The 25,012-nt window shown below is 43.8% G+C and overlaps 1 protein-coding gene across 1 annotated transcript in view; it reads left to right on the forward strand.

Moving 5' to 3' along the window:
• Positions 1–25,012, forward strand: part of DNAH1 (dynein axonemal heavy chain 1) — a 110,229-nt gene that overhangs the window by 37,569 nt on the left and 47,648 nt on the right. Inside the window, exons 34-49 of the mRNA XM_073591584.1 lie at positions 28–214; positions 375–466; positions 1,905–2,059; positions 7,276–7,453; positions 7,775–7,969; positions 9,025–9,144; positions 11,870–12,028; positions 12,639–12,743; positions 12,829–12,969; positions 13,867–14,027; positions 17,302–17,459; positions 19,062–19,235; positions 20,647–20,825; positions 21,820–22,050; positions 23,458–23,654; positions 24,446–24,581. Coding sequence (XP_073447685.1) covers positions 28–214; positions 375–466; positions 1,905–2,059; positions 7,276–7,453; positions 7,775–7,969; positions 9,025–9,144; positions 11,870–12,028; positions 12,639–12,743; positions 12,829–12,969; positions 13,867–14,027; positions 17,302–17,459; positions 19,062–19,235; positions 20,647–20,825; positions 21,820–22,050; positions 23,458–23,654; positions 24,446–24,581 — 2,568 coding nt within the window. The remainder of the gene's footprint in view (positions 1–27; positions 215–374; positions 467–1,904; positions 2,060–7,275; positions 7,454–7,774; positions 7,970–9,024; positions 9,145–11,869; positions 12,029–12,638; positions 12,744–12,828; positions 12,970–13,866; positions 14,028–17,301; positions 17,460–19,061; positions 19,236–20,646; positions 20,826–21,819; positions 22,051–23,457; positions 23,655–24,445; positions 24,582–25,012) is intronic.

The raw sequence follows: 25,012 nt of genomic DNA on the forward strand, positions 1-25,012 counted from the left end.
AGAGTTTCTTCTTTTACCTTCCCACAGGAGCTGATCTGTCTCAGAGCGATCCGAGATGTTAATGTCCCCAAATTCCTTCAGGATGACCTGAAGCTCTTCAGCGGGATCGTGTCAGACCTTTTCCCCCGGATTGAAGAGGTACCCATTGATTATGGAAGCCTGGAAGAGGCGATTCGTAAAACGTGCGTCCAGGAAAACCTTAAGGATGTGGATGGTGAGGAGACTCATTAACAAACCGTTATTGTTCAACACTGAAAGTGAAACTTCTGAATCAGGGACGTCATCGATGAAAGATTGATTTTTTACTGATGGGTTTTGTTACAAATAATTCAATGAGGGACCACATTGCAAATTTGTTTTTCTTGGTGTTTTAGGCTTTGTGACAAAGTGTATCCAGCTGTATGAGACCACCATAGTACGACACGGACTGATGCTCGTAGGGCCAACCGGTTCTGGGAAGTCACAGGTATCCCACCATTTATATTTCTGTAAAGTCCAGTTCAAGTCACAGGAATAAATTTGCAGTCAAATAGACTTTGTAATAATAGGCTCCATTTTTATAGTCTTACATCCCTTTTACAGCAGTTATAAATATGGCTGTGCATTCCAGACCCAATACATGCAGCAGAGTTAGACCCAATGCATGCAGCAGTAACATAACTGGTCAGACATACCCCCTGTCCAGCTAAAAACCTCTCTTTCTGGTCAGACATGCTCTCTCCTCTTTTCTTCATTATAAGATTGTGTGAAAACACTTGTGATTAGGGGTGTGACTGTTACTAAGATCTGCTAGTACAGAGCACTGGGGTGGAAGAGTTGTGATAGTTGTGATGAGGGATGTGACTGTTACGAAGCTTTGCTAGCATAGAGCAGTGGAGTGGAAGAGCTCTGATGAGGGGTGTGACTGTTACGAAGCTTTGCTAGCATAGAGCAGTGGAGTGGAAGAGCTGTGATGAGGGGTGTGACTGTTACTAAGCTCTGCCAGCATAGAGCACTGAGGGGCTGTGATAAAGGATGTGGCCGTTATTACTAAGCTCTGCCAGCACAGAGCACTGGAGTGGAAGGGCTGTGATAAGGGATGTGGCTATTACTAAGCTCTGCCAGCATAGAGCACTGGAGTAGAAGAGCTGTGGTAAGGGATGTGACTATTACTAAGCTCTGCCAGCATAGAGCACTGGAGTAGAAGGGCTGTGGTAAGGGATGTGACTATTACTAAGCTCTACTAGCACAGAGCACTGGAGTGAACGGGCTGTGATAAGGGATGTGGCTGTTACTAAGCTCTGCCAGCATAGAGCATGGGAGTGGAAGGGCTGTGATAAGGGATGTGTCTATTATTTAGCTCTGCCAGCACAGAGCACTGGAGTGGAAGGGCTATGATAAGGTATATGGCTGTTACTATGCTTTGCCAGCATAGAGCTGTGGAGTGGAAGGGCTGGGATAAGGGATGTGGCTACTATTAAGCTCTGTTAGCACAGAGCACTGGAGTGGAAGAGCCGTGATAAGGGATGTGGCTATTATTATGCTCTGCCAGCACAGAGCACTGGAGTGGAAGGGCAGGAAGCAGAGAAGAAAAGGTATTTTAAGGCCCGCCCATGCAAAAATCAATCACAAATCATACCATGGGTGTTCCGGAGTATTAAGAGATAGAAAGGACTGCAAATTCAGTTAATTTAGACTCCTTGTTGCTATAAGTCTCAGCCAGCCTCTGTCTGGGGGGACGTGGAAGGAGTCATAGTTCCTCAACAGCTAAAAACTTAAAGGACATGTCTGCTATATTGGTTCGGGGAATGGATACAATTGGTGTTTTCTTCCTATAGAATTTTGCTCTTCCTTTGCACTGTAGTGATTTTTCATGAATCTGTTCTGTATTATTCATGGGGTTTTTTTTGTTCTGTTCCTTTTAGTGCTATAAGGTCCTTGCTGCAGCCATGTCATCTCTCAAGGGTCTCCCATCGGTCAGCGGTGGGACTTATGAGACCGTTCACTACTACGTCTTGAACCCCAAGTCCATCACAATGGGTCAGCTTTATGGGGAGTTCGATCTGCTGACACATGAATGGTGAGAGATGCATCTTTCCCAGAATTGCAATCTTTCTATGTGGCGTGTGTGTGTGTGTGGAAGTGTTGGGACTAATAAAAGTGAGATATTGGTGCTTTTGGGTTTGCCCCAGAGAGAGTCCTCCTTCACAAAGGCAAACAGTGGAGACCTTGTTCCGGTCCTGGGCCTCTGCTTCTCTAAAAGAGGATTTATGGTAGAGATCAAACCATTGGGGTGGGCGTTGAGGAACATCCAATATAAAAGTTCATGAGACTTAAAGAGTTTCAGTCCAAATTATTTATTTGACTAAGAATATCAAGAGAAGCCAACGGCTTTTCGGGATAAAAGCCCCCCCACTCCTTAATCAGGACTAGTGTATAGAAAAATAAAACATGATATAAATAACTGTCAGGAACATCAAAGCTATTTGTAGCATGTACCTCAAGTGGGACACAAAAAGTGATAAAAATAATAATAAAAATCTTGGTGCCTTGGTAGGTTTAAGGATTGACCACCAGATACACCATCATTACTATTATTATTTTTATTACTTTTTGTGCTACAAAATATCTTTGATGTTCCTGACAGTTATTTATATCATGTTTTATCCTTCTATACAATAGCCCTGATGGAGGGGGAGGCATTTTCCCCGAAACGCTTTAGTTTATGCTAATCCTCTTTGTTAAACAAATATTTAGGACCGAAACAATTTTTTATATTGGGTGCTCCTCAACACTCCTTGAGGCTGCATTCACACCTGAGCATATCGTCTTTGAGCGTTTTTCCGGACAGTTTTCGCTCCTTTTTTTTTTTTTGCTCGATTTTGGCACGTTTTTATGCGTGACTTTTTTTGAGCTTTGTAATTTTTTTATTGGCCAATAGAGAAAACTATCATCTGTTGCATCATTTGTTGCTAGGTTTTTTTTAGCTTTTCCCTTAGCTTTTATTTTTTTTAAATTATTATTATTCATTTATTATTATTTTTTCGTTAGGGTGAGGGGTTAGGGTTAAGGTTAGGTTAGGGTTAGGATTAGGCGTTAGGGTTAGGATTAGGAGTTGGGATTAGGGTTAGAACTAGGAGTTGGGGTTAAGATTAGGAGTTGAGGTTAGGGTAAGGATTAGGAGGTGGGGTTAGGGTTAGGATTATTGGGTTGGGGTTAGGATTAGGAGTTGGGGTTAGAGTTAAGGTTAGGTTAGGGTTAGAAGTAGGAGTTAGGGTATGGATTAGGAGTGGAGGTTAGGGTTAGAATTAGGAGTTGGGGTTAGGATTAAGATTTGGGGTTAGGGTTAGGATTAGGAGTTGGGGTTAGGGTTAGGATTAGGAGGTGGGGGTAGGATTAAGCATTGTGGTTAGGGTTAAAATTAGGAGGTGGGGTTAGGATTAGGAGTTGGGGTTAGGATTAGGAGTTAGGGTTAGGATTAGGAGTTGGGATTAGGGTTAGAATTAGGAGTTGGGGTTAGGATTAGGAGGAGGGGGTAGGATTAGGCGTTGGGGTTACGGTTAAAATTAGGAGTTGGGGTTAGGATTAGGAGTTGGGGTTAGGGTTAGGATTAGGAGTTGGGGTTTGGATTAGGAGGTGGGGTTAGGATTAGGAGTTGGGATTAGGGTTAGGATTAGGAGTTGGGGTTAGGATTAGGAGGTGGGGTTAGGATTAGGAGGTGGGGTTAGGATTAAGAGTTGGGGTTAGGATTAGGAGTTGGGATTAGGGTTAGGATTAGGAGTTGGGGTTCGGATTAGGAGTTGGGATTAGGGTTAGGATTAGGAGTTGGGGTTCGGATTAGGAGTTGGGATTAGGGTTAGGATTAGGAGTTGGGGGTTAGAGCTAGAATTAGGGGTTAGGGTGTCATGTACCTTGGTTGGAGGCCGAGTTGACGAGAAGGCTTCCCTTGCAGCTCTGCTCCGAGCACCCCTGAATGTGGTGACAGAGGTACAAAGATCAAAGAAGCACGGGTGCCAGTAGCTTCATAGCAAGTGACTGCCACAGTCAGGGACGAGGTTAAGGTGAGGCGGGGTCATACACGGTAAGACACCAGGGTGGGGTGGTCAGGAGGCGCCTATGTGTCTGTGCACTTTGGATATTAGCCTGAGCTCATCTGTGGGATGGTACACGTGCACATTTATTAGGTGTATGGGAATGAGCAGCAACTGCATTAGCTGCAAAAGAGTTTGCATTAGCTGTATGAGAATTAGTATTAGCTGAACTAGCTTCCTGACATAGGGTTATTTATTTATTTATTTTTTGTTAGGGTGTTAATACTACTACTACTACTACTAATAATAATAATAATATTAAATGAATAAATAAATGTAATATAAATACACAAATAAATAAAAACAATCATAAATAAATTCAATAAATGAATATTAATATTTAATACATAATTTAATATTAATTAGTATTCATTTATTGAATTTATTTATTATTTATAAATAATTTTATTTATGTGTGTATTTATTTTACATTTATTTATTCATTTATTATTATTAGTAGTAGTAGTAGTAGAAATAGTAATTAACCCCCTAACCTTAAAAAATAAAATATTAATAAATAACTAAACACCCTAACACAAAATAAATACATAAATTACTATTATTATTATTATTATTATTATTATTAATATCAAATTTTTTTTGTTTGGGTGTTTATTATTATTATTATCAATAATAATAATTTATTTAATTTTTTATGGTTAGGGGTTAATTATCATTTATTTATGTATTATTACATATTCCTAATTTATTTTATTTATTTATGTTGATTTTTTTGTTATTTGTGAATTTAGTTTACATTCATTTATTCATATATTATTGCTAGTTTATGCTTTACAATTTTTAATTTCAGCAGACAATTGCGCTCAAACGTGCGACAAAACGAGCGAGCAAAAACTCGAAGATGGTGCATTTCCATTTCTATTTTTCTATTTCTATTTTCTATGGGAATAAAAATGCCCTAAAAACGCTCAAATCTGCCGGATTCAAGTTCCAAAAAAAGCTCCAGAACTTTTTTGAGCTTCAGGCATTTGGCTTCAGGCGACTTGTAGTGGAGAGGTGAACCATCCTCATAAAGAATAATTTAATTTTTTTTTTCTCCTCCAGTGTTTTGGAGCTTCAAGCTAGAAAATGCTGAGGTGTGATTGGGGCTTCCCTGTGTAGATGTTCACAGCTGAGATGGTTGTGACCAACTCATTAGATTGTCTTAAAGTCCTGGATTCTTCCCTAAATGCACAAAATATATCTGGATACTAAAATGTATAGGTAAAGTTGATCCGAGGAATATCCGATTGTCTCTCGGAGGATCAGGAAGACATTTTTTCCCCTGCTGGAGCAAATTCCTCTGAATCCACTTTTGGGCATTCCACTTGTTTAATAAATTAATGTTTTGCAAAATCTCTTTAATTTTGCAACAGTTTTAAAAATAATATACTGTATGTCTTTATGAAAGCCGGGTGTGCCAAGAACTCCCTATGTGGCCACCTCACTGTCTACCCATTGACATGAGTATTCTGGTGTACCAGCACCCGCCAGCGGCGGCCCGTCCATTAGGGGCGCACGGGCACCACCCCCCCATCCAGGCATCCGGCCCCCTGATCTACATACAGGGTGCCGGACACATGTATTCCAATGGCGGGGGAGTGTCTTTTTGAAGCACGTGATTTAGAGCCAGAGGCTCCAATAGGCTTCAAAAAAAGGGTGGGCTTGGGGCGCAGTAAATTAATGTTGTGTGACAATAGCGAACGAATATTCGCTATCACCACACTGATCCTCCTCCCAGCCAATCAGGAAGTGGGTCTTGAGAACCGTCACCTGATTCGCTGAAAGGACAGGCGATCCTATTGGACACCTAGGAGAAGGAGGAGGGAGGAGCCACATGGCAGAAACTACCGAAGCCGAGGAGGAGAGGACACAGGAGTTGCCGCCCGCTTTCCGACGCTGGGGAGGAGAGGACACAGGAGCCGCTGCCCGAAGCCGAGGAGGAGAGAGGACACAGGAGCCGCTGCCTGATGCCGAAGCCGAGGAGGAGAGGACACAGGAGCCGCCACTCGCTATCCACCACTGAGGAGGAGAGGACAAGGGAGCCGCCGCCCGCTGCCTGCTGCAGAGGAGGAGAGGACACAGGAGCCGCCACTCGCTATCCGCCACTGAGGAGGAGAGGACACAGGAGCCGCCGCCCGCTGCCTGCCGCAGAGGAGGAGAGGACACAGGAGCCGCCACCTCCCGCTCCACGCCGCAGAGGAGGAGAGGACACAGGAGCTGCTGCCCGTCGCCGAAGCCGAGGAAGAGAGGACACAGGAGCCGCTGCCCGTCGCAGAAGCCGAGGAGGAGAGGACACAGGAGCCGCTGCCCGTCGCAGAAGCCGAGGAGGAGAGGACACAGGAGCCGCTGCCCATCGCCGAAGCCAAGGAGGAGAGGACACAGGAGTTGCTGCCCATCGTAGAGGAGGAGGGGACACAGGAGCTGCTGCCCGCTGCCAAAGCCAAGAAAGAGAGGACACAGGAGCCGCCGCCCGCTGCCCACGAGGAGAGGACACAGGAGCTGCTGCCTGCAACCTGCCTTCTGCCCGCAGCCGAAGATGAGGAGGAGAAGACACAGGAGCCGCTGTCCGCCGCCGAGGAGGAGAGGACACAGGAGCTGCCTCCGGCAACCTGCCTGCTGCCCGCCGCCGAAGCCAAGGAGGTGAGGACACAGGAGCTGCTGCCCGCAACCCGCCCAATGCCCGCCACCCTTAGGAGCCCGCAACCTGGCCGCCGCCTAGATGGGGTAGATGCCGGGGAGGGGGGGTGTCGCCGACTGACCGACCAACAGGGGGGGAGGGGTGGTTGTTTGCCACTCCCCCCCCCCCCAAAAAAACCCACCATCCGCCACTGGTACCCGCTAAGTGTTCTTTATAGATGATTCCAAACTATTCCAATTGGTGTTATTCAGAACTGGTTACAGAGATGTCTTTCACTGATGAGACCTTTTTATTCTCAACCTCTCAGTATTTTTCTTTTTTTGCTATACTTACATTCCCTAAATAATCCAAATTTGATTTGTATCCTCCATATAATTTGTTATCGTCCTGATATGATTTGAATTTTTGATAACCCTCAAAACTGTTATGATGAGTGCAATATAACAAGCAAAGCACCCTTCAGGAACACCCCATGGGATACAGGAACCGCTGACTGAGAGTCCTAGATCTCACCTTACTTTGGAACGATTGTCTAACACTTTTCTCTGTTGGTTCCCAATACAGGACGGACGGGATTTTGTCCTCTCTGATCAGAGGAGGTGCCTCTTCCACAGACCCCGATAAGAAGTGGTACATGTTCGATGGGCCGGTAGATGCCGTGTGGATTGAGAACATGAACACAGTACTGGATGATAACAAGAAGCTTTGTCTGAGCTCCGGGGAGATAATCAAACTGACCGAGGTGACCCTCAGACCTGCCATCACCCCTTTCATGTTCTGTTCCTCAGCTAATGTCATAGTAGATATGATTATCACCTCCAATGTGGCTACTATGGGGCCTAGAGGACACTGGAGATACATCCATCCCCGAGACCTGAAAATTATTGTAGGGTTTCCTCTGGGGTAATTGGGTTAAGAAAGGCTGATTTAGAGAATATTTATAAATATGTACAGAAAGTCTTCCACTGGGGTGCCCGTCTATAGATGTATTATGTAGAACAAGAGGGTAACAATCTGATTTTTTACTGCTGCATATTCTAACCTTTTTGTCTTCACCCCTCAGGCCATGACCATGATGTTTGAGGTTCAGGATTTGGCTGTTGCTTCTCCAGCCACGGTCTCGCGTTGCGGGATGGTGTATTTGGAGCCCAGTATTCTGGGGCTGACACCCTTCACCGAATGTTGGCTGCGCCGTATTCCCGCCGTCATGGAGCCACACAAAGAGCAGCTGGAGTCTCTGTTCTCCCGATTCCTGCAGGTAAAGGTTTGGCTTCATAGGAGTAATAATGTGCAATAAATCGCAATACATCGCAACATTCTACTTCATTAGAATGAGCAGAACCCTACAGGATTGAGCCTCGGAGGTATCAGCATTCATAGATAGTTGGCACTTCTGGACGTGTCCTTGTATGTTGGTTTCTTCCTTCAGTCTTTATGTCACTGATGAGTCCTGTTCATATTAATAAATCGTAGTTCAGGGGCGGCCCATCCATTAAGGGCGCATGGGCGCCGCCCCCCCCCATCCATTGCCGCCTCTCCGTATCCATGCGTCCGACCCCTTTCAGGACACCGGATGCATGAATTTCATCGAGGAGGGGGGTGTTTTTTTTGAAGCACCTTATTAGAGCCAAAAGCTCTAATAGGCTTCAAAATAGGGTGGGCTCTGGGCGCAGAGAATGCGAACAGAGCTCATCCAGGTGTGTTACAACAGCAAATGAATACTTGCTATTGTAACACTGATCCTCCTCCCGGTCAATCAGGAAGCAGGCTTTGAGACCCATCACCCGATTGGCTGAAAGGACAGGCAATCCTATTGGATGCCTAGGAGGAGGGGAGGAGCCGCACGCTGGAAGCTGCCGATGGAGGCGAGGACACGGAGCCGCTGCACACTGCCCACTACCCGCCAAGATGGGCACTGTCGCATAGCTCCGAACTGTCCCTGATTTGGAGCAATGTCCCTCTGTCCCTCATTCCTCCTCATTTGGCCCTCATTTTGGTCTGATCCATATAGTTGTATATAAAATTCACTTTTTATCTATCAAAAAGTGTTTCCCAGAGCTAAACCTTTCATCTGATTTCTAAATCGCTGCATTTGTAAATCCCAAAAGCCAATATAAAGGAATTTTAGTGGTAAAAAAAAGCACTTGTGGGTTTAACCAATCTTGTTTTTTTGTACAATTCTCCTTTAAGGGGGCGTGACAGGGGGTGTGTCCTATGCCTGCATACTTTTGCTGATAGGTGTCCCTCATTCCCATCTCAAAAAGTTGTGAGCTATGACTGTCGTAATTCATACAATAATCTTTTCGTTTTCAGGATTCCATCCAGTTTGTGCGCCAGTCAGTGCGGGAGGTGATTGCTTCCACCGATAGTAACCTGGTGATAAGTCTTCTTAAACTTCTTGAGTGTTTCTTCCAGCCCTTCCTACCCCAAGAGGTAATACACTTCGTACTTAATGAAAGGAACTTAGCAATGTGTAACCTAAATAAATAGTGTGAGAAGGTTTACATTCTCTGTAGACCTCCAACTTTATAATAGCAACTTTATCTTCATGGAGTTTTTTTTTTCATTAGAAGACCAACATGGCTTATGATTTCCACACACAGGGTCCTAATACCTTAGTACCGCATGGAATGTAATATATTTATCACTAACTTGAAACAAATTAGGAACATAAGTAAGAATGCAGATGTTTAGTATTGGACCAAAGGTTTGTGAACAGCTGGCTATCACACCTATATGAGCTTCTTCAACATCCCATTCCAAAAACCATGGTCATTAATATGGACTTGTCCCCTTTGTGGCTATAGTTACATAGTAGGTGAGGTTGAAAAAAGACTACAAGTCCATCAAGTCCAACCTATGTGTGTGATTATATGTCAGTTTTACATTGTATATCCCTGTATGTTGTCGTTCGGGTGCTTACAAGTGCGCTTGTAAGACAGCTGCGCAAACGACCGTCATTTTATTCTCTAGGGTGTTATAAAAAATATATATATAATGTTTGGGGGTTCTAAGTAATTTTCTATTAAAAAAAAATGATTTTAACTTGTAAACAACAAGTTTGTTTACAAGTTCTTTTTTCCCAAGATTTTATCCCAATTATTTCTTCTACCAAGGATCATAGTTTAGGGAAGTTGGCTCTTTTGAAACTCAGTGTCTTTGTATTCCCCTTATGCTTCCTGTTTATGTGATTTATACTAAAACTAATTGACCATTCATCGCTGTTTCCTAAATTGTTCGTATTGCCACATCCGTGATCAGGTCTGTATTATTGGTAATCAGTAGGTCTAGTAACGTTTTGTTTCTAGTTGGTGCATTTACCAACTGACTCATGAAATTGTCCTGGAAGACATTTAGGAACTGGCGAGCCTTAGATGAATGCGTGGTTCCTTCCACCCAGTCTATGTCTGGATAATTAAAATCCCCCATTATAATGACACTTCCCATTCTAGCCACTAATCCAAATTGTGATAGGAGGTCCGCCTCCGCCTCCTCCCTCTGGTTAGGGGGCCTATAGCATACTCCCAGTTTTCTCCCTTTGTAGCTCTACCCATAAGGATTCCACCTCCTCCCTAGCTCCCTTAGTGATGTCATCTCTCATATTCACTTGTACATCATTTTTGATATATAGGCATACCCCTCCCCCTTTTTTACCCTCTCTATCCCTGCGATATAGGGAATACCCTTGAATGGTTGCCAGTCAATCATGAGAGCTGTCGAACCAAGTTTCTGTAATTCCCACAAAATCTAAATCCTCCTCGTACAACAGTATCTCTAGTTCACCCATCTTGTCCGCCAGGCTCCTGGCATTGGTGAACATGCCGCGTAGTTTAGACCGGTCGCATACTATCTCCTTATTGGGTGCTCTGGGGTTGCAAATAGGACTTGTTACTATACTTACCTCGGGTTTAGGTGCTTTAGTCAACCTATCACAATGCCCCCAATACTACCCTCTGGAATATGTTCCGCGCTGACTATCTATACTCTATACCTCTGGACCCCCCCCCCCCCCCCGTCGCCTAGTTTAAAAGCCCCTCTAACCTTTCGGCCATCTTCACTCCCAGCAGATCTGCACCTTCCCCATTTAGGTGCAGTCCATCCCTTCTATAGAGCTGGTAACCGGCTGAGAATTCACCACAGTTCTTCAGGAACCCAAACCACTCCTTTCTACACCAGCTCCTCAGCCACTTGTTTACTTCCCTAATCTTCTTCTGCCTTTCTGGTGTGGTTCGAGGTTCCGGTAGTATTTCTGAGAATACTACCTTGGAGGTCCTTTTCCTCAATTTAGCTCCACAGTCCCTAAAATCATTTTTTAGGACACTCCATCTTTTTCTGACTTCGTCATTGGTGCCAATGTGCACCATGACAGCCGGGGTCTTCTCCAACCCCTCCCAGTAATCTGTCCACCAGATCGGTGAACCCGAGCACCCCGTAAACAACATACAGTTCAGCGCTTCAGGTCTTTGTGACAGATTGCCCTCTCCGTCCTTCTAAGAATTGAGTCCCCTTAAGAATGCTATAGCATCCTTTATTATTCTGGGTAGGCTGTCCATAAGACTTTGGAGGGTGTCTGCTTGAATTTGTGCCCATTTGTGGGGTCAGGTACTGATGTTGGATGAGAAGACCTGGCTCACACATCAGGCCTCACCAAAAAAAAGACCTGGCTCACCATCGGCATTACAACTAATCTCAAAGGTGTTCAATAAAGTTCAGGTCAGGGCTCTGTACAGGAAACTCAAGTTCCTTTACACCAAACTGGTCACACCATGTCTTTATGGAGCTGACTTTGTACACAGGGGACAATCATGGTGGAACAGAAAAGGGTTTTCATCAAACTGTTACCACAAGGTTGGAAGAGCACAATTGTCTACAGTGTCTTTGTATGATGTAATCTTACCAGGACCCTTCATTGGAACTACTGAACTTAAACATTTGGAGTGGTTCTCATACTCTTGGCCATACAGTAGGTGTGATTGTGAGGTGTTTACAAACTTTTGGCAATATAGTGTAGGTAAACATTACAGCTCTGTATATCAGACCTAACAGATATCTAACAAGAAAAAAACTGGAGGTGGAGGGGGGGGGGGGTGGATATGGAAAATGTTTGTCAGCTTCACATCTATACATTTTATGAATTCATTCCTTGTTTGCTTCTCAGGGACAGAAGACGATCCCACAGGAGAAGTTGAACCGTGTTGGAGAGCTGATGGAATCCTGGTTCTTCTTCTCACTGGTATGGAGCGTTGGGATCACCGGAGACTCTGACGGCCGAGAACTGTTTAGTAAATTCCTGAGAGACAAAATGGTGTCTGAAAAGGTAAGATTAGATAAAGTAAATAAATGGAGAAACACAAGTGATGTTCATTGAGTCTCTGTCATAGAAAACGGAGATCCATTATATTGTCCATAGCAGTTAAGCAGAATCCTTAATTGAATGCTCCATACTACATTGAATATATGAAGGAAGAAGTTATCTACAAATACTCCTTTCTCTTCCAACCAGCACTCAGAGGGACATAGGAGAAACAATATACCACATAGCAAAAAAACATTTTAAAACCATTTATTAATGGTTAAAAATACATTCACAAGAAAAGAAAAACAATTACGCAATGAAAAAAGGCTCCCAGTTGGCATGTATAGCATTTTTACCGTCATTTCCGGTTTACGTGGTGACGTCAGCACGTCGCTCTGTCCGACGTGATACGTCACAAATGACTTTTTCCGGGGCCATAGAGGATATAAAGATTCATTATATTGTCCATAGCAGTGAAGCTGAATCCATCCTTTAATCTTTCAAGTTCAGTGGTTGAAGTTGTCTACAAATACTCCTTTTCTCTTTATTCACGAGTTCCAGTGTCAGAGCGGGTTGAAATCCCTCTACGGATCCTCCACCTAATAATAAAAGACATATGGTTTGTTGGCAGGTGGCATTGTTGTTTCCAGAAGAAGGCTTGGTCTATGACTATGTGTTGGACGATGCTGGAATAAGCAGCAATGCTGAGGATGAGGATGATGATACCCAACGGAAGGTGAGACATGGCGGTCCCCAATCAATCATCTTTAATATCATACTTGTGTTCTGCTGTGTATAAATCTGCTTCTTCCCCACTTAAGGTGCGCTGGGTGAACTGGATGGAATCTTCCGCCCCCTTCTCCATTGACCCTGAAACCAGCTACTCCGATATCATTGTACCCACATTGGACACCGTGAGAATGTCCCACCTCCTGGGGATGCTACTGACCAACAAGAAGCCGGTAGGTTTTATTATTATTATTAGGTTTTATTAGGTTTTCGTTGTTTCTACAAGTGTCTGAGAACAGCAAGAGGCAGGATTGAGTTTTGTGGTGCCGAGTATCCAAATGTTCGGTCTACTCCCGAAAAGTCTGCAGGTTCCACATATCACAGCCACATTAGAGCAATTCCTTCCATTAGGGTCCCCATCAGAGACCTTCTTACATCAGAGTCCCCCCTGACCTCAGCTTCCTCATCAGAGCCCACCTTACATCAGGATCCCCATCAGAGTCCTCCCTTACACCAAGGTCTCCATCAGAGTCCCACTTTCCATCAGGGTCCCCATCAGAGCCGACCCTTACATTAGTATTCTCATCAGAGTTCTCCCTTACATCAAAGTTCCTCTTAGATCAGAGTTCCCATCAGAATCCCCTCATACATCAGGGTCCCCATCAGAGTTTCCCCTTACATTGGTGTCCCCATCATAGTCCTCCTTACCTCTGTAATTAGGTTACAGAGTGTTGCAGCAGCAGGATGGGAGCTAAGAGGCGGGGCAAGTCCACACAGAGGAAGTTCCATTCTTCTGTGAATGGTGGGGCAAGCACATTATTGGTTGCTAGGATGCTATCAGTCCTAGCAACCAATGAAACAGGACAGCAAGGAAGAGCCTGGAGACTGCACAGGGGGTGCTGTTGGGGAAGAGGGAAGTTGAAACTGTGCCCATCAGTTGCAAGCCAGATAAAGACTTATAACGGGCCGCATATGGCATGCCAGATGGTCAGTTAGCATGAAATATCAGCTTCTGCGTCTAGAAAGGCTTACCATGAGATATCATTGGAGAAAAGATGGAGTTAATTTGTGTAATATTTTTTTATTTCCATTGGTCCTATATTTAGTTTATGTTTTCTGGCTGATCACAGGTTCTTTGCATTGGTCCCACCGGCACGGGGAAGACTCTGACTGTCTCAGACAAACTTCTGAAGAACATGCCGCTGGAATATATCAGTAACTTCCTCATGTTCTCAGCACGGACATCAGCCAATCAGACGCAAGATCTCATAGACAGCAAACTGGACAAAAGGCAAGAGGCCCGACTCTGCTGAGTCATGGTGAAGCTTGGGGGAGGGTCCTCACTAACACTGCGTCTTTGACCATTTTACAGCCCTTTTTTTGAGGCTTGAGTGTTTTTCTAATTATTTTTAGTCAAAGGAAAGCTAGTTACACCCATTGAAGTATACTGGGGCCAAAAACCTTTGAAACATGAAACTTGTAGCTCAAAAGAAGCTCATGTACTTTTTTAAGCTACAAGCTTCAAGTTACAGTATAGGGGTCTATTTGTAAAACATTCTGTTGCGTACCCCTTAAAGAGCTGGTGAATTTAGTCCTATTTCCCCTTTTAGAGTACACACAGCCAGGCACACAACATTTCCTCCATTCTTCCACTGGCTCAAAAAACAGTCTAGGGGTTCTTTTTTAGGGTTATTATTGGGAACAATGAATTTGGATAGGGGTAGGGAGAATGGGATACTCCAAGGAACTGCAAATTAAACTTGAGGACCCCAAAATTCCTGGCTGCACTGTACAAATCCACTGGCTGCACTGCATAACTTAATGTCCCACAGGACCCCTAATGCTGCAGATGACCTGTACTCCCTCCCGAGTTAAAAGCTTCACACTGTCACTTTCCTTCAGGATTTGGGGTCATCTGCTCACATAGCCACAGAATCATTGGTTGCCTCCTGCCGATATCCACCAGGTTTTTCCTAGTAAGGGAGATGTAGACTCACACCACCATAGGACAGCTGGACTCTCTCTCCAGTCAGCTTCCTCCAGACCTAACTTGATCCTTGGACATGGATCTGCGAATAGGCCCCCCCAGCTAACCCTTGCTGGGACCTTGGTGGCTTCCTCTAGGATCTTGCACCAGGGGGCAAAGCCCTTGCACAGGGGTCTCCAGAAATGAACCCAGGAATACTGCACTGACTGCCCAGGCCTTAGACTATTTATGGGCTATCTCTCCACCTTCTCTGCACACCTTCCCAGGGATTGGCTGGAGTTCATAAATATTCAGGCTTCCTGTTCTGCCCACCCTCCCGCTATACTTTTGGAATCCTGTAGGAGACAGGGGGAAGCAACAGAATAGCAGCCTGTGAAACACTGAGCAGCCGCAGGTAATTGACCCCTGCTCCATTGATTGCAGAGGAGCTAAACAAAATTTGCCTAGCAGCCTACTCTATATTAGATTCTATGGACGAATGATCATAGCTCATGTTCGCAATCCTCTATGATTAAGTCCAGTCAGGGTGAACCGTATCAGAGGGGTGTGCCCGGTGGGTGGGGACTGTAGTTGAAGCCCATACTTTCACTTAGTGATGTGGTTGACCCATACAGTGTGAGGCCCGAGATTAGTTTGTCTGTTGATGAATGAAGCGAGACGAGCTCCTTGAGCTCGGACCGGCACCTAGAGCGCAGTGAGAGCCGACGAGATAACACGCAGGAGTCTTCTTCACACACATTAATGCATGCTCAACAAATTTTGGCTGTAATTTCTCTAATAGAGTAATCCCTATGATCATGGATGAAGCTTCTGCTCACCTTGGGCCGGTTTGCATGGTGACACCTGTTCCTGATCTCTTATTCCGAGACCTTGTTCACACCTGAGTGCTTTGAAGCTTGAAGCTCTAAAATGCTCAACATCCTAAATCCCATGGCTTTCAATTCTACACACCTGAGCATAGAGGCCCTATCTATAAAACATTTGTTGGACGAATGTTACACACACGGATGCATGAGCAACTAATTTTGGCTGTAATTTCTCTAATAGATGGATTTGTATATCGTCAGGTCTATCTAGTGGCCAAAATGTGGTATATTTTTATAGTGAGATATTTCAGAAAACCATACATGAATGTGTGTGACATTTATCCAACACATTATAATACAGAGCCACTCATAGAATTAAAAGACAGTGAGGATCTCATCATGCCATTGAGCATCTCTCAGATCAGAGCAATCTACTGAAAAGATGCCAGGGACCAATCTGATCTCTCATCTGGTGCCAAGAAAGTTTCCAAAGTGAAAGATGGCACCTAAAAGGCAATTTTAGAGTAAATCAATACAGATTATGAATCAACAGATTTTTTAATTCAGTCTTCTTCTGCAATTGTTAAGCTCATATTCTGTTTCAATGATTTTATTGGGAATTTCAAGTATAGAAATCATAAAAGCTGTTAAGCCCACGCAGGGGCAATGAAATCGAATGTCAACTACCTATAAGCAAGGAAATCAGAACAACAAATTAGTGAAAATCATCAAGAGGTAAGCAGGTCAGATCAACACCAAAGGTTGTAAGCAGACAGCATGACCCTTGAGAGGGTTGAATAGTCAGAATTGGTTAGGGTGGGAAGGTATATGGGAGATAGATGGGAGGGTAGAAAAGGGGTAAAAAGGTAGGTTGAGGGCATAGGGCGGGAGGTCCCCACGAACTTGGGACCCAATCCAGATATAAGGTTAAAGAAATGCTAGGCTTGACGGGTTCAAAGAAGGAAGGGCATAATTAGGCCACGGTTCCCAAGTCTGTTAGAATTTAGGTTGGGAGTCCTTAAGGATACTAGAAGATTTCTTGCTGAGTAGCATTTGAGTCATACAGTTCTTGTCTTCCTATAAAGAAGATGAAGGATTATTCGATACCTTAGCTATTGTTTGTGTGGGCGATAGGAAAAGGTACATGGCCTGTCTTTGTTGGCGTACAAAGAGGCCTGGGATTAGGTAAAGAAGCAGAGCATACTTAGCATCTCTGGGGAAAATTAGATGAAGCAAGGTTTGAAGGAGTACAAAAATCCTGGACCAAAAGGCATGGGTTTTGGGCATGACCACCAGGTATGCAGTACATTGCCCCGTTGACCACAACCTTAAAACAATGTGAGTAGTTGGGAACAGCTAAGGCGATGCGAGCTGGGACCCAGTACCACCGAATGAGAACTTTATAAGCCGATTCCAGGGTTTTCATATTGAATAAAACACTTTGCCACGCTGTGACGTTCCTATTCAAGCAGTCTATTTGGTTCTTTTTTGCCTTTCAGAAATACATTTTGTTATTTACAAAGACAGATGTACTGTTGATTAGCTTAGAATCTGTTTTTGATGTAAGACACTCAATGCTAATGGTCTAAACATATTATATATGTATTTTAATATTTCGCAGCCCTTGATTAAGGAAGGTCTTTTTCAACCCCCAAAATGCATTGGCATTTACAGTTTTACACACTTTGAGTTTGGGCTGTTACATTGGCTTGGTACTCTTCTATTTCATACAGTATATTTGACGGGCAGCTCATACATATCTATCATTTCAGGAGGAAAGGGGTGTTTGGTCCACCCCTCGGACGTTATTTCATCTTCTTTATTGATGATATGAACATGCCAGCCCTGGAGACCTACGGTGCCCAGCCACCCATCGAGCTGCTGAGACAGTGGATGGACCATGGCGGGTGGTACGACCGCAAGCAGATAGGTATAGAGTATACATTTACATAATTATCATTTATTGATTTTAATAGCCACAGTATCTTCTCCAAAATTCTACAAATGAAGGGCATACATTAGAAAATAGAAATGAGAGATCAGAACAATACAGCTTATAATAGAAGGAATAGATACAGGACAGATAGTAGTCATATTGTAGATAACGGAGTGATGATTAGGGATGAGCTTCAAGTCACCCGTCACCCGTTACGTAACCCTGCCCCCTCTGACGTCACAGGGAATGCCACAGGGAAGTCCCCGTCAGGGCCCTGGCGGGATCACCGCCCTTCGTTATTTAAGAACCGTCAGAAGAGGAGAAGCGTCACACCGCGGGAGCCTCTCATCATGGTGGATGTGGAGCGGCCTGAAAAGAAGAAGGGAAGAAGACGCTGGAGGGAGGGAGAACCAGAAGAACCAGAATAAGAAGAAGATGGGGGAAGAAACCGAAGGAAGATAGAAGATAGAAGAAAGAAGAAGCATTTAAAAAAAGGAATTGTCAAAAACTGTCTCTTGCCATTTTTAACATTTTTGACACTTTTTTTGTGAAATGGTAGGGGTACTTTTTTACCCCCTTACCATTTTCAAGGGGGGAGGGCTGGGATCTGGGGGTCCCCTTGTTAAAGCCCCCCGCCCGCAGACCCCCACAACCACCGGGCAAGGGTTGTGGGGATGAGGCCCTTGTCCCCATCAACATGGGGACAAGGTGTTTTGGGGGGCTACCCCAAAGCACCCTCCCAATGTTGAGGGCATGTGGCCGCTCTCTCGTCCCCCCCTCTTTTCCTGCGGCCTGCCAGGTTGCATGCTCGAATAAGAGTCTGGTATGGATTTTTGGGGGGACCCGGGATAGCCGGGCGTTCCTGGTCCAGTGATTTGGAGATTTCAAGCGTCCATCTACCTTTGTTGTCCATACAACACAAGCCCGTTTGACTCATAGAACGTATGTTCTCTTGGGTTCAAATGCTTTGGTAAGCCTTCTGTTTATCGGTGGTGGTTCCCCTCACTTTAGCCATATATCCACGCTCACCGTTTGGATACCAACATGAAGTTTTTGAACTTTTTTTGAACAGTGTTATTTTGTCTTTAAACCCTTTATGGACATTTAATCACTTATATGCACGGATCATCACATAGGCTTATGTTATTTTATTCACATTTTAATATTGAGAGCATTTGGGCTTACTGCCCACATTCACTTGTATCACGTTAAGTTCATTCTTTTCACAGAGAGCTACACTGTTTGTTTTCCAGGTGTATACGCAAGGACTAAAGGTGTATACGCAAGGACCAGAATAAACATTATCATTTAAATATGTATTATTTTTTAACACAAGTTTATTTTTTTACGTTTATTTTAAACAGCCTTTAAAACATAATTTGTTATTTTATGAAAACATTTTTCCATATTTCCAAAATTAAAAAAAAACATCTTTTTTATTGCTTTGTATATACTGTATAAATCTTGCCCCGGGTGTTATTTTTATGTTCCAGGTGCAGTTGTATTTGGTTTGATTGGAGGCCTCTGCATTGCTGCTATGTGGCCTTTTTCACTTGAAATACTGAGACCCAATTCTGTCTCCTTTCCTTCTGCCAGGGGTCTTTAAGAAGTTGGTAGACATTAATTTCCTTTGTGCAATGGGGCCTCCGGGTGGAGGCAGGAATCCCGTTTCCCCCCGACTCACTCGTCACTTCAACTACTTGTCCTTCACCGAGATGGCTGACAGCAGCAAGAGCCGAATCTTCTCCAGTATCCTGGGCAGCTGGATGGGTGAGTGTTACTATGGGGCTCCAGTAGAAACCACTAACCAAGGCTTGCCAAAGGGGAGGTGAGATTGGACCAGTAGCTATAGCTGTAGAGAAGCTGACATAAAGAGTACACGGGCAGGTCACCCTAGTGGATGACGCAGGCTCACCCAAGGCATGGGGTCTAAGCACTAACCAGTTTTCATCAGAGGTCCTGTTGGTGGAGATGGGTTTTTGCTGCGTATTGGTACCAGGTCATTGTCCTCTGAAATGCCCAACAAGGAGGCAAGTAAGCTGGAGTCCAGTAGCAGATATAGCAGATTGAGATCCCACAGAAGCATAGTTAATAAACATGAGTTATGACTAAGGCCTTATAGGCTGAATCGCTACAACTGACTTAATCTGTGTTTGTTCACTGTGGCCATTCAATAAAATGAAGACATTTTAAGTCAACAACTGGATCATTTTTTCTACATTAGTCAGTAAACAGGCCAAAGGTCGCTAAAAAGTTGTTGCAGGTTGAGATCAAGCAGAAGTGTAGTCGAGGAACAAGCCAAAGGTCAGTAAAACATGGTAGTGAAGATATGGACAGCAGAAGGAGAGACAAGAGCAAGATATTAGTTGGAGAAGAGCACAATAATCTGGCAAACAGGAAGTGCAAAGGCATGGCTTTAATAGGAAGTTCATGGGAGGAGCAAAGGGTTCAAGAGAAGCAAGACCGAAGGCAAGATTGTCTAAGGAATCTGGCAGGGAGCTGTCAGCATCTCAGGTGGCTCAGCAAGAATAGACATTGCCAGACACAGGAGAGGTCGCAGGTTCAGACCCAGGTCCTGACAATCTATGACCAGCTTTACTGAATAAGACAAAAGACAGAACTCGTAACGCACAGCGACCATTTGGAATTAATCCTTTTCTGATATAGGCTGTATACTAAATGCTTAATAACTGCCATGGGTTACTGCACTTTGCTTTCTTTGAATTTACTAAATAAACCCAATCTCAGTCTTTGACACATCTCTTATGGACCTGCAAGGTATGTTCTCAGCCCAGAGTGACAATATTTTTGGTTGGCTGTATTGTTGTCACTCTCAGTAAAAATGGAGAAACGGGGGAGAAAGGTGGAACAGATAGTGTTGTTTCTTTGTTTTTTCACAAGTAGGAAAAGATAGTGGAATTATATTAAGTACATTTGGGTGGGTTGCAGTAAATCATCAAAACAGTACCCAACCTGTCATCAAGCATATGGAGATAACTTCATCTATACTCAGATCTTTCTTTTTGGCGGAAGGTCACACTCAATGGGAGAATCTTAGTCCCTCAGGGTGGACTGTGTCAGCAGTGGTTGGTAGGATTAGAGATGTGCTATTTTTGATTGGCTGTATGTTTTTAACCATTGGTTGCTTTTCTAGTCGTCCATTGTCTTCATTTCCTTTTAGCTGGCGCACCGACCATCCAACACCTTACCAAGCAGTTGGTTGATGCAACCATAAAAGTCTACAATACGATCACATCACAGCTACTCCCCACCCCAGCAAAATCCCACTACACCTTCAATCTGAGAGATCTGTCCAAGGTGTTCCAGGGTATGCTGATGGCAGATGCAGCCAAAATGGAGGTGAGAGCTTGGTGAAGAGAACTGTGTTCCGTCTTCTGTCATATACTGGATACATAGAGGTCTATTTATACAATGTTGCATTGGATATTTCCACAATTTTTAATCCATTAACCCAGTGGTCTTCAAACTGCAGGCCAGGGGCTGTATGTGGCCCTTTGGTTGTCTTTATAATGCCCTTGGAACACAATTTCTCCCACTGATGCAAGGCACTATTTCTTCTACACCAACAATAGGCCATTATTCCTGTCACTGATACCAACAAATAGGGTACTATTCCTCCCACTGACACCAATGATGGGGCAATATTTATTCCCCTAATGGCAACAATAGGGCATTATTCCTTACAATCTAGCTTACAATCTAAGGTCCCTAATTCACATTCATACATACATACGTGTGCCGATCCTTTCAAAATGGAGGTGAGACAGCTTTGTAGGTAGATTTTTCCAATGTATGAAGACTTTGGCCAAAAATATCGCTGAAAACTTTCACCTGCCTTAACCCTAGCTTACTGAATTATTCTCATTGGTGAAAACTGGGAGGTCCCCATTTCCGCCACTATGAAGTTTCATTTTTGAACCTAAAATGGTGACTAACCCAGAATTGGGTTTATCAACCAAGTAAACCTATCACAGACTTCCTGATCCCCTTATATAGATCTTTGGAGTTGATAGACAGCTTCATTGACCAATAGGAAGAACCAAGAGGACATGTGGGGCAGGACTAGCTCTACATTTGCAGAACAATTAGAGATTCACATATAATTTGTGCTAATTATATATCTAGATGTTATGATTGTTATGACATGCGGTTTACACTGAATGCCGATGTGGTTGTGGTTGCATATAGAAGTGAACTAGGATATTTTTTATACATAATGTAGATTCTTTTACATAGTCGGATGAATGGGGTGTTTGTCCATCTCAGCACTAGCAGTAATAACTTTATTGTATGACCGTTATCTTCGCTTTGCGGTTCCTTTTGTGTTTTGTAGGACAAGTTCAGCCTCTTGAAGTTGTGGTACCACGAATCCTGCCGGGTCTTCCAGGATCGCCTGGTGAACGAAGAAGACCGCAGCTGGTTTGATGAACTGATGAAGGGCCGGATGGAGGAGTTTGGGGCCACTTTCCAGGAAGTGGTGCCACAACAGCCGGTGCTTTATGGAGATTTTATGACTTCTGGATCAGATTCTAAAGCCTACCAGCTCATTGAGGATCGAGCAAAGGTAAGGAGGAAATATCAGGCCATGACTGTGATGTGGTTATAGTTCTTTCAAGTAGAACATCAGATTTGTTGAGATAAAAATAATCTTTACAATGGATGACATGTATACTGGGTGAACTTTCAGTAATTCTTACCTTTTTTTTCTTTTCTAATGAATTTCTGAAACATGAGAGCCAAAGGGGAAGTCCTGCACCAAGAATGTGGACATCAATTGGAAATAATACTAAACATCCCATCAGCCTTTATTCCTTTATTAGGCTGTTGGGGACAGGTCGCTGAGTACATGATAATGCTGCATGATGGGGAGTTTAGTATTATGCTATGTGGACTTCTTTAGTAAATAGAAAGGAATTTATAGTACCTTCTCTTTATTCTTATCTTATTGATCTTACTCATCTCCCTGCCCTTAAAACATGCTGTGCAGTGCTTATCAGTTAGGATAATTAAGCACCCACATTGCTCTTTCAATTACTGAGAACCCATATGCCTATAACAGAAATGATGATTTAAAGCCTAAATTTAACCTAAAAATCAAGCATAATAACCAGCACAAGGGACATAACTTACATTTAGTATGATGTGTCCCTTGAGCTGATTCTTCTTAGTTTAGGGAAGTTTTCATCTTTTCTAACCCCCCCTCATCCCTTTGTGGCCATATTCTTCTGGTGGTTAATACAACTAAGGGGCTGTCAAAAGCTCTCATCAAGAGAGTCTGACTATGCCCGCCCTCTCCTGCCTGATCCGCCATACACAGAAGCCATACTTCAGCTTTTTTGAATGACAGGGGATCTCTAAAAGGAAGGGGCAGAGTTATGAATCGTCCACCCATCTCCTATTTAGAGATCCTGTGTTATTCAAAGAAGATTATTCCTAAACTGAGAAGAATTACACCATAGGATATGTCCCTTGTGCTAATTTTTAAGTTTCTAATTTAGGCTACACTTAGACTTTAAAAGTAGAACAGGAACTGTTACAAACCTGGGTAGGGAGCCTGAGATGATGAGGGTGGCCTCTCTTACTAGTCTGATCCATATACCAATGGATAGAGAGACAGGGAGTGTAGGGATAATGGACTGGCATGAGTGGTGGTTGGTGATGTTGGTGTCAAAAGAACAATGATAGCATGATCATCAATGTGTCTAAGTTGATGAGAAGATGTAGTATATTGGTGAGCTGAGGGGTGGTAACTGGACCGTTTGGTGCCACTGTGAGATGGGCTTGACTGTGCACAATTCTATGTACAGAACCATGTGCAGGTGCTTGAGCTTGATTTCAGATATACATTGTAAAGAAGGTATAACAATTTGTATGGGGGTTTCTTGACCTCACAAGTGTTACCCTAAGTAGGTTGTTTTTTAACCACATGGTGGAAACCAAACTTAAGTGTTGTCATTTGTGTCTTTCTCAGCTTATTCGAGTGATGGAAGAATACATGGAGGATTTTAATCAAATAAACACCGCCAAGATGAGGCTGGTCCTCTTCCTTGATGCCATCCAACACATTTGTCGCATCAGTCGCGTCCTGCGCCAACCGCTGGGGAACGCTTTGCTCCTGGGCGTGGGAGGAAGCGGGAGACAGAGTCTCACAAGACTGGCGAGTTACATGTAAGAACAAGAAAGAACCTGGAAGCTAGTGGAGATCGCTGTAGTAGCGGTGTAGTAGCAGTACTGACAGCAGCAGAGATGGCCAGATCTGCGTGGCTACACTCAGAAAACTGAGACAGACTATATATGCTTTAAGTGAGATATATCTACAGAGAAACAAAAACTTGGTGGCAGAATACCTAAAAACTAACAAACAGAAGCCTAACAACTAACTATATATAATATATACAAAATGGGGAACACCAAAAAGCAGGTGAAAACTGGAGGTGCAGGAAGCAGATGGTAAGGGGAAACAAAAGCTGGGATCAGGAACAAGGGAGAAGAGATACAAGGCAGCAGAAGACAAGGTACAGCATACAGGGCAGAAGCAGGAACAGGATAATGGCTATCAGTATCTGGCAGCAAGCAAACACTGGAGCGAGAGGCATTTAGTAGGGGAGGACCTTAATACCTTCTCAGCAACCAGCATCAGGTGGAACTGATTACTGGGGTCTGCTGGCTGCTGGAAGACACCCGCTGGTGGACACTGTAATTACAACCCTCCGCCCAGGGAACCACAGTGCCAAGAGCAAGTGATCCAGGTCCTAACAGGTACCTACTGCAGTGATTTCCAAATTCCTTGGGATTTCCACAGGTGTGGTATATACATACTTACACTGGTCCAAGCTGGACTACCATAACTATGTACAAATTGACATACCTTGAATTCATCTTTAATCATTGCAGTCCATGAAAGAGATTGTTTCTTGTTGTATCAGCCATGAACCATCTGTTATCTGTTACATTTCCAGGGCAGAGTATGAGTGCTTCCAGATTGAGCTGTCTAAAAACTATGGGATGGCGGAGTGGAGAGAGGATATCAAAGGAATCTTGCTTAAAGCTGGACTGCAGAATACGCCTATCACTTTCCTCTTCACAGACACCCAGGTAAAGCCCAGACGATTCACCCAGCAAGACCCGCATGGCAAACAATGGTAGAATCTGATTTTACGAGTTCTTTATTCTATGAGTAGTCAGAATTTGGAATTTCGTGCCAAAACAAGCTGTTGCTGGCCAACTGTATGCACTGAATATTAAAGTTGATTGGATGGCAAAATGAATGGAGTCGTCAGCAGAAGAACTGATCCAAGATATTTATCATCCTAATGATCAATACCGATGGGGTCAAGAAGGAAATGTTTGGTCGACCCTCTGGGTGAGATTTACTAAAACTGGGGCACTCAGAATCTGGTGCAGCTGTGCATGGTAGCCAATCAGCTTCTAACTTCAGCTTGTTCAGTTAAGCTTTGACAATAAAACCTGGAAGTTGATTGGTTTCTGTGCAGAGCTACACCAGATTTTGCATGTACCAGTTTAAG

Source organism: Aquarana catesbeiana, linkage group LG07 (genome assembly GCF_042186555.1).
Source record: "Aquarana catesbeiana isolate 2022-GZ linkage group LG07, ASM4218655v1, whole genome shotgun sequence".
Lineage (NCBI taxonomy): Eukaryota > Metazoa > Chordata > Amphibia > Anura > Ranidae > Aquarana > Aquarana catesbeiana.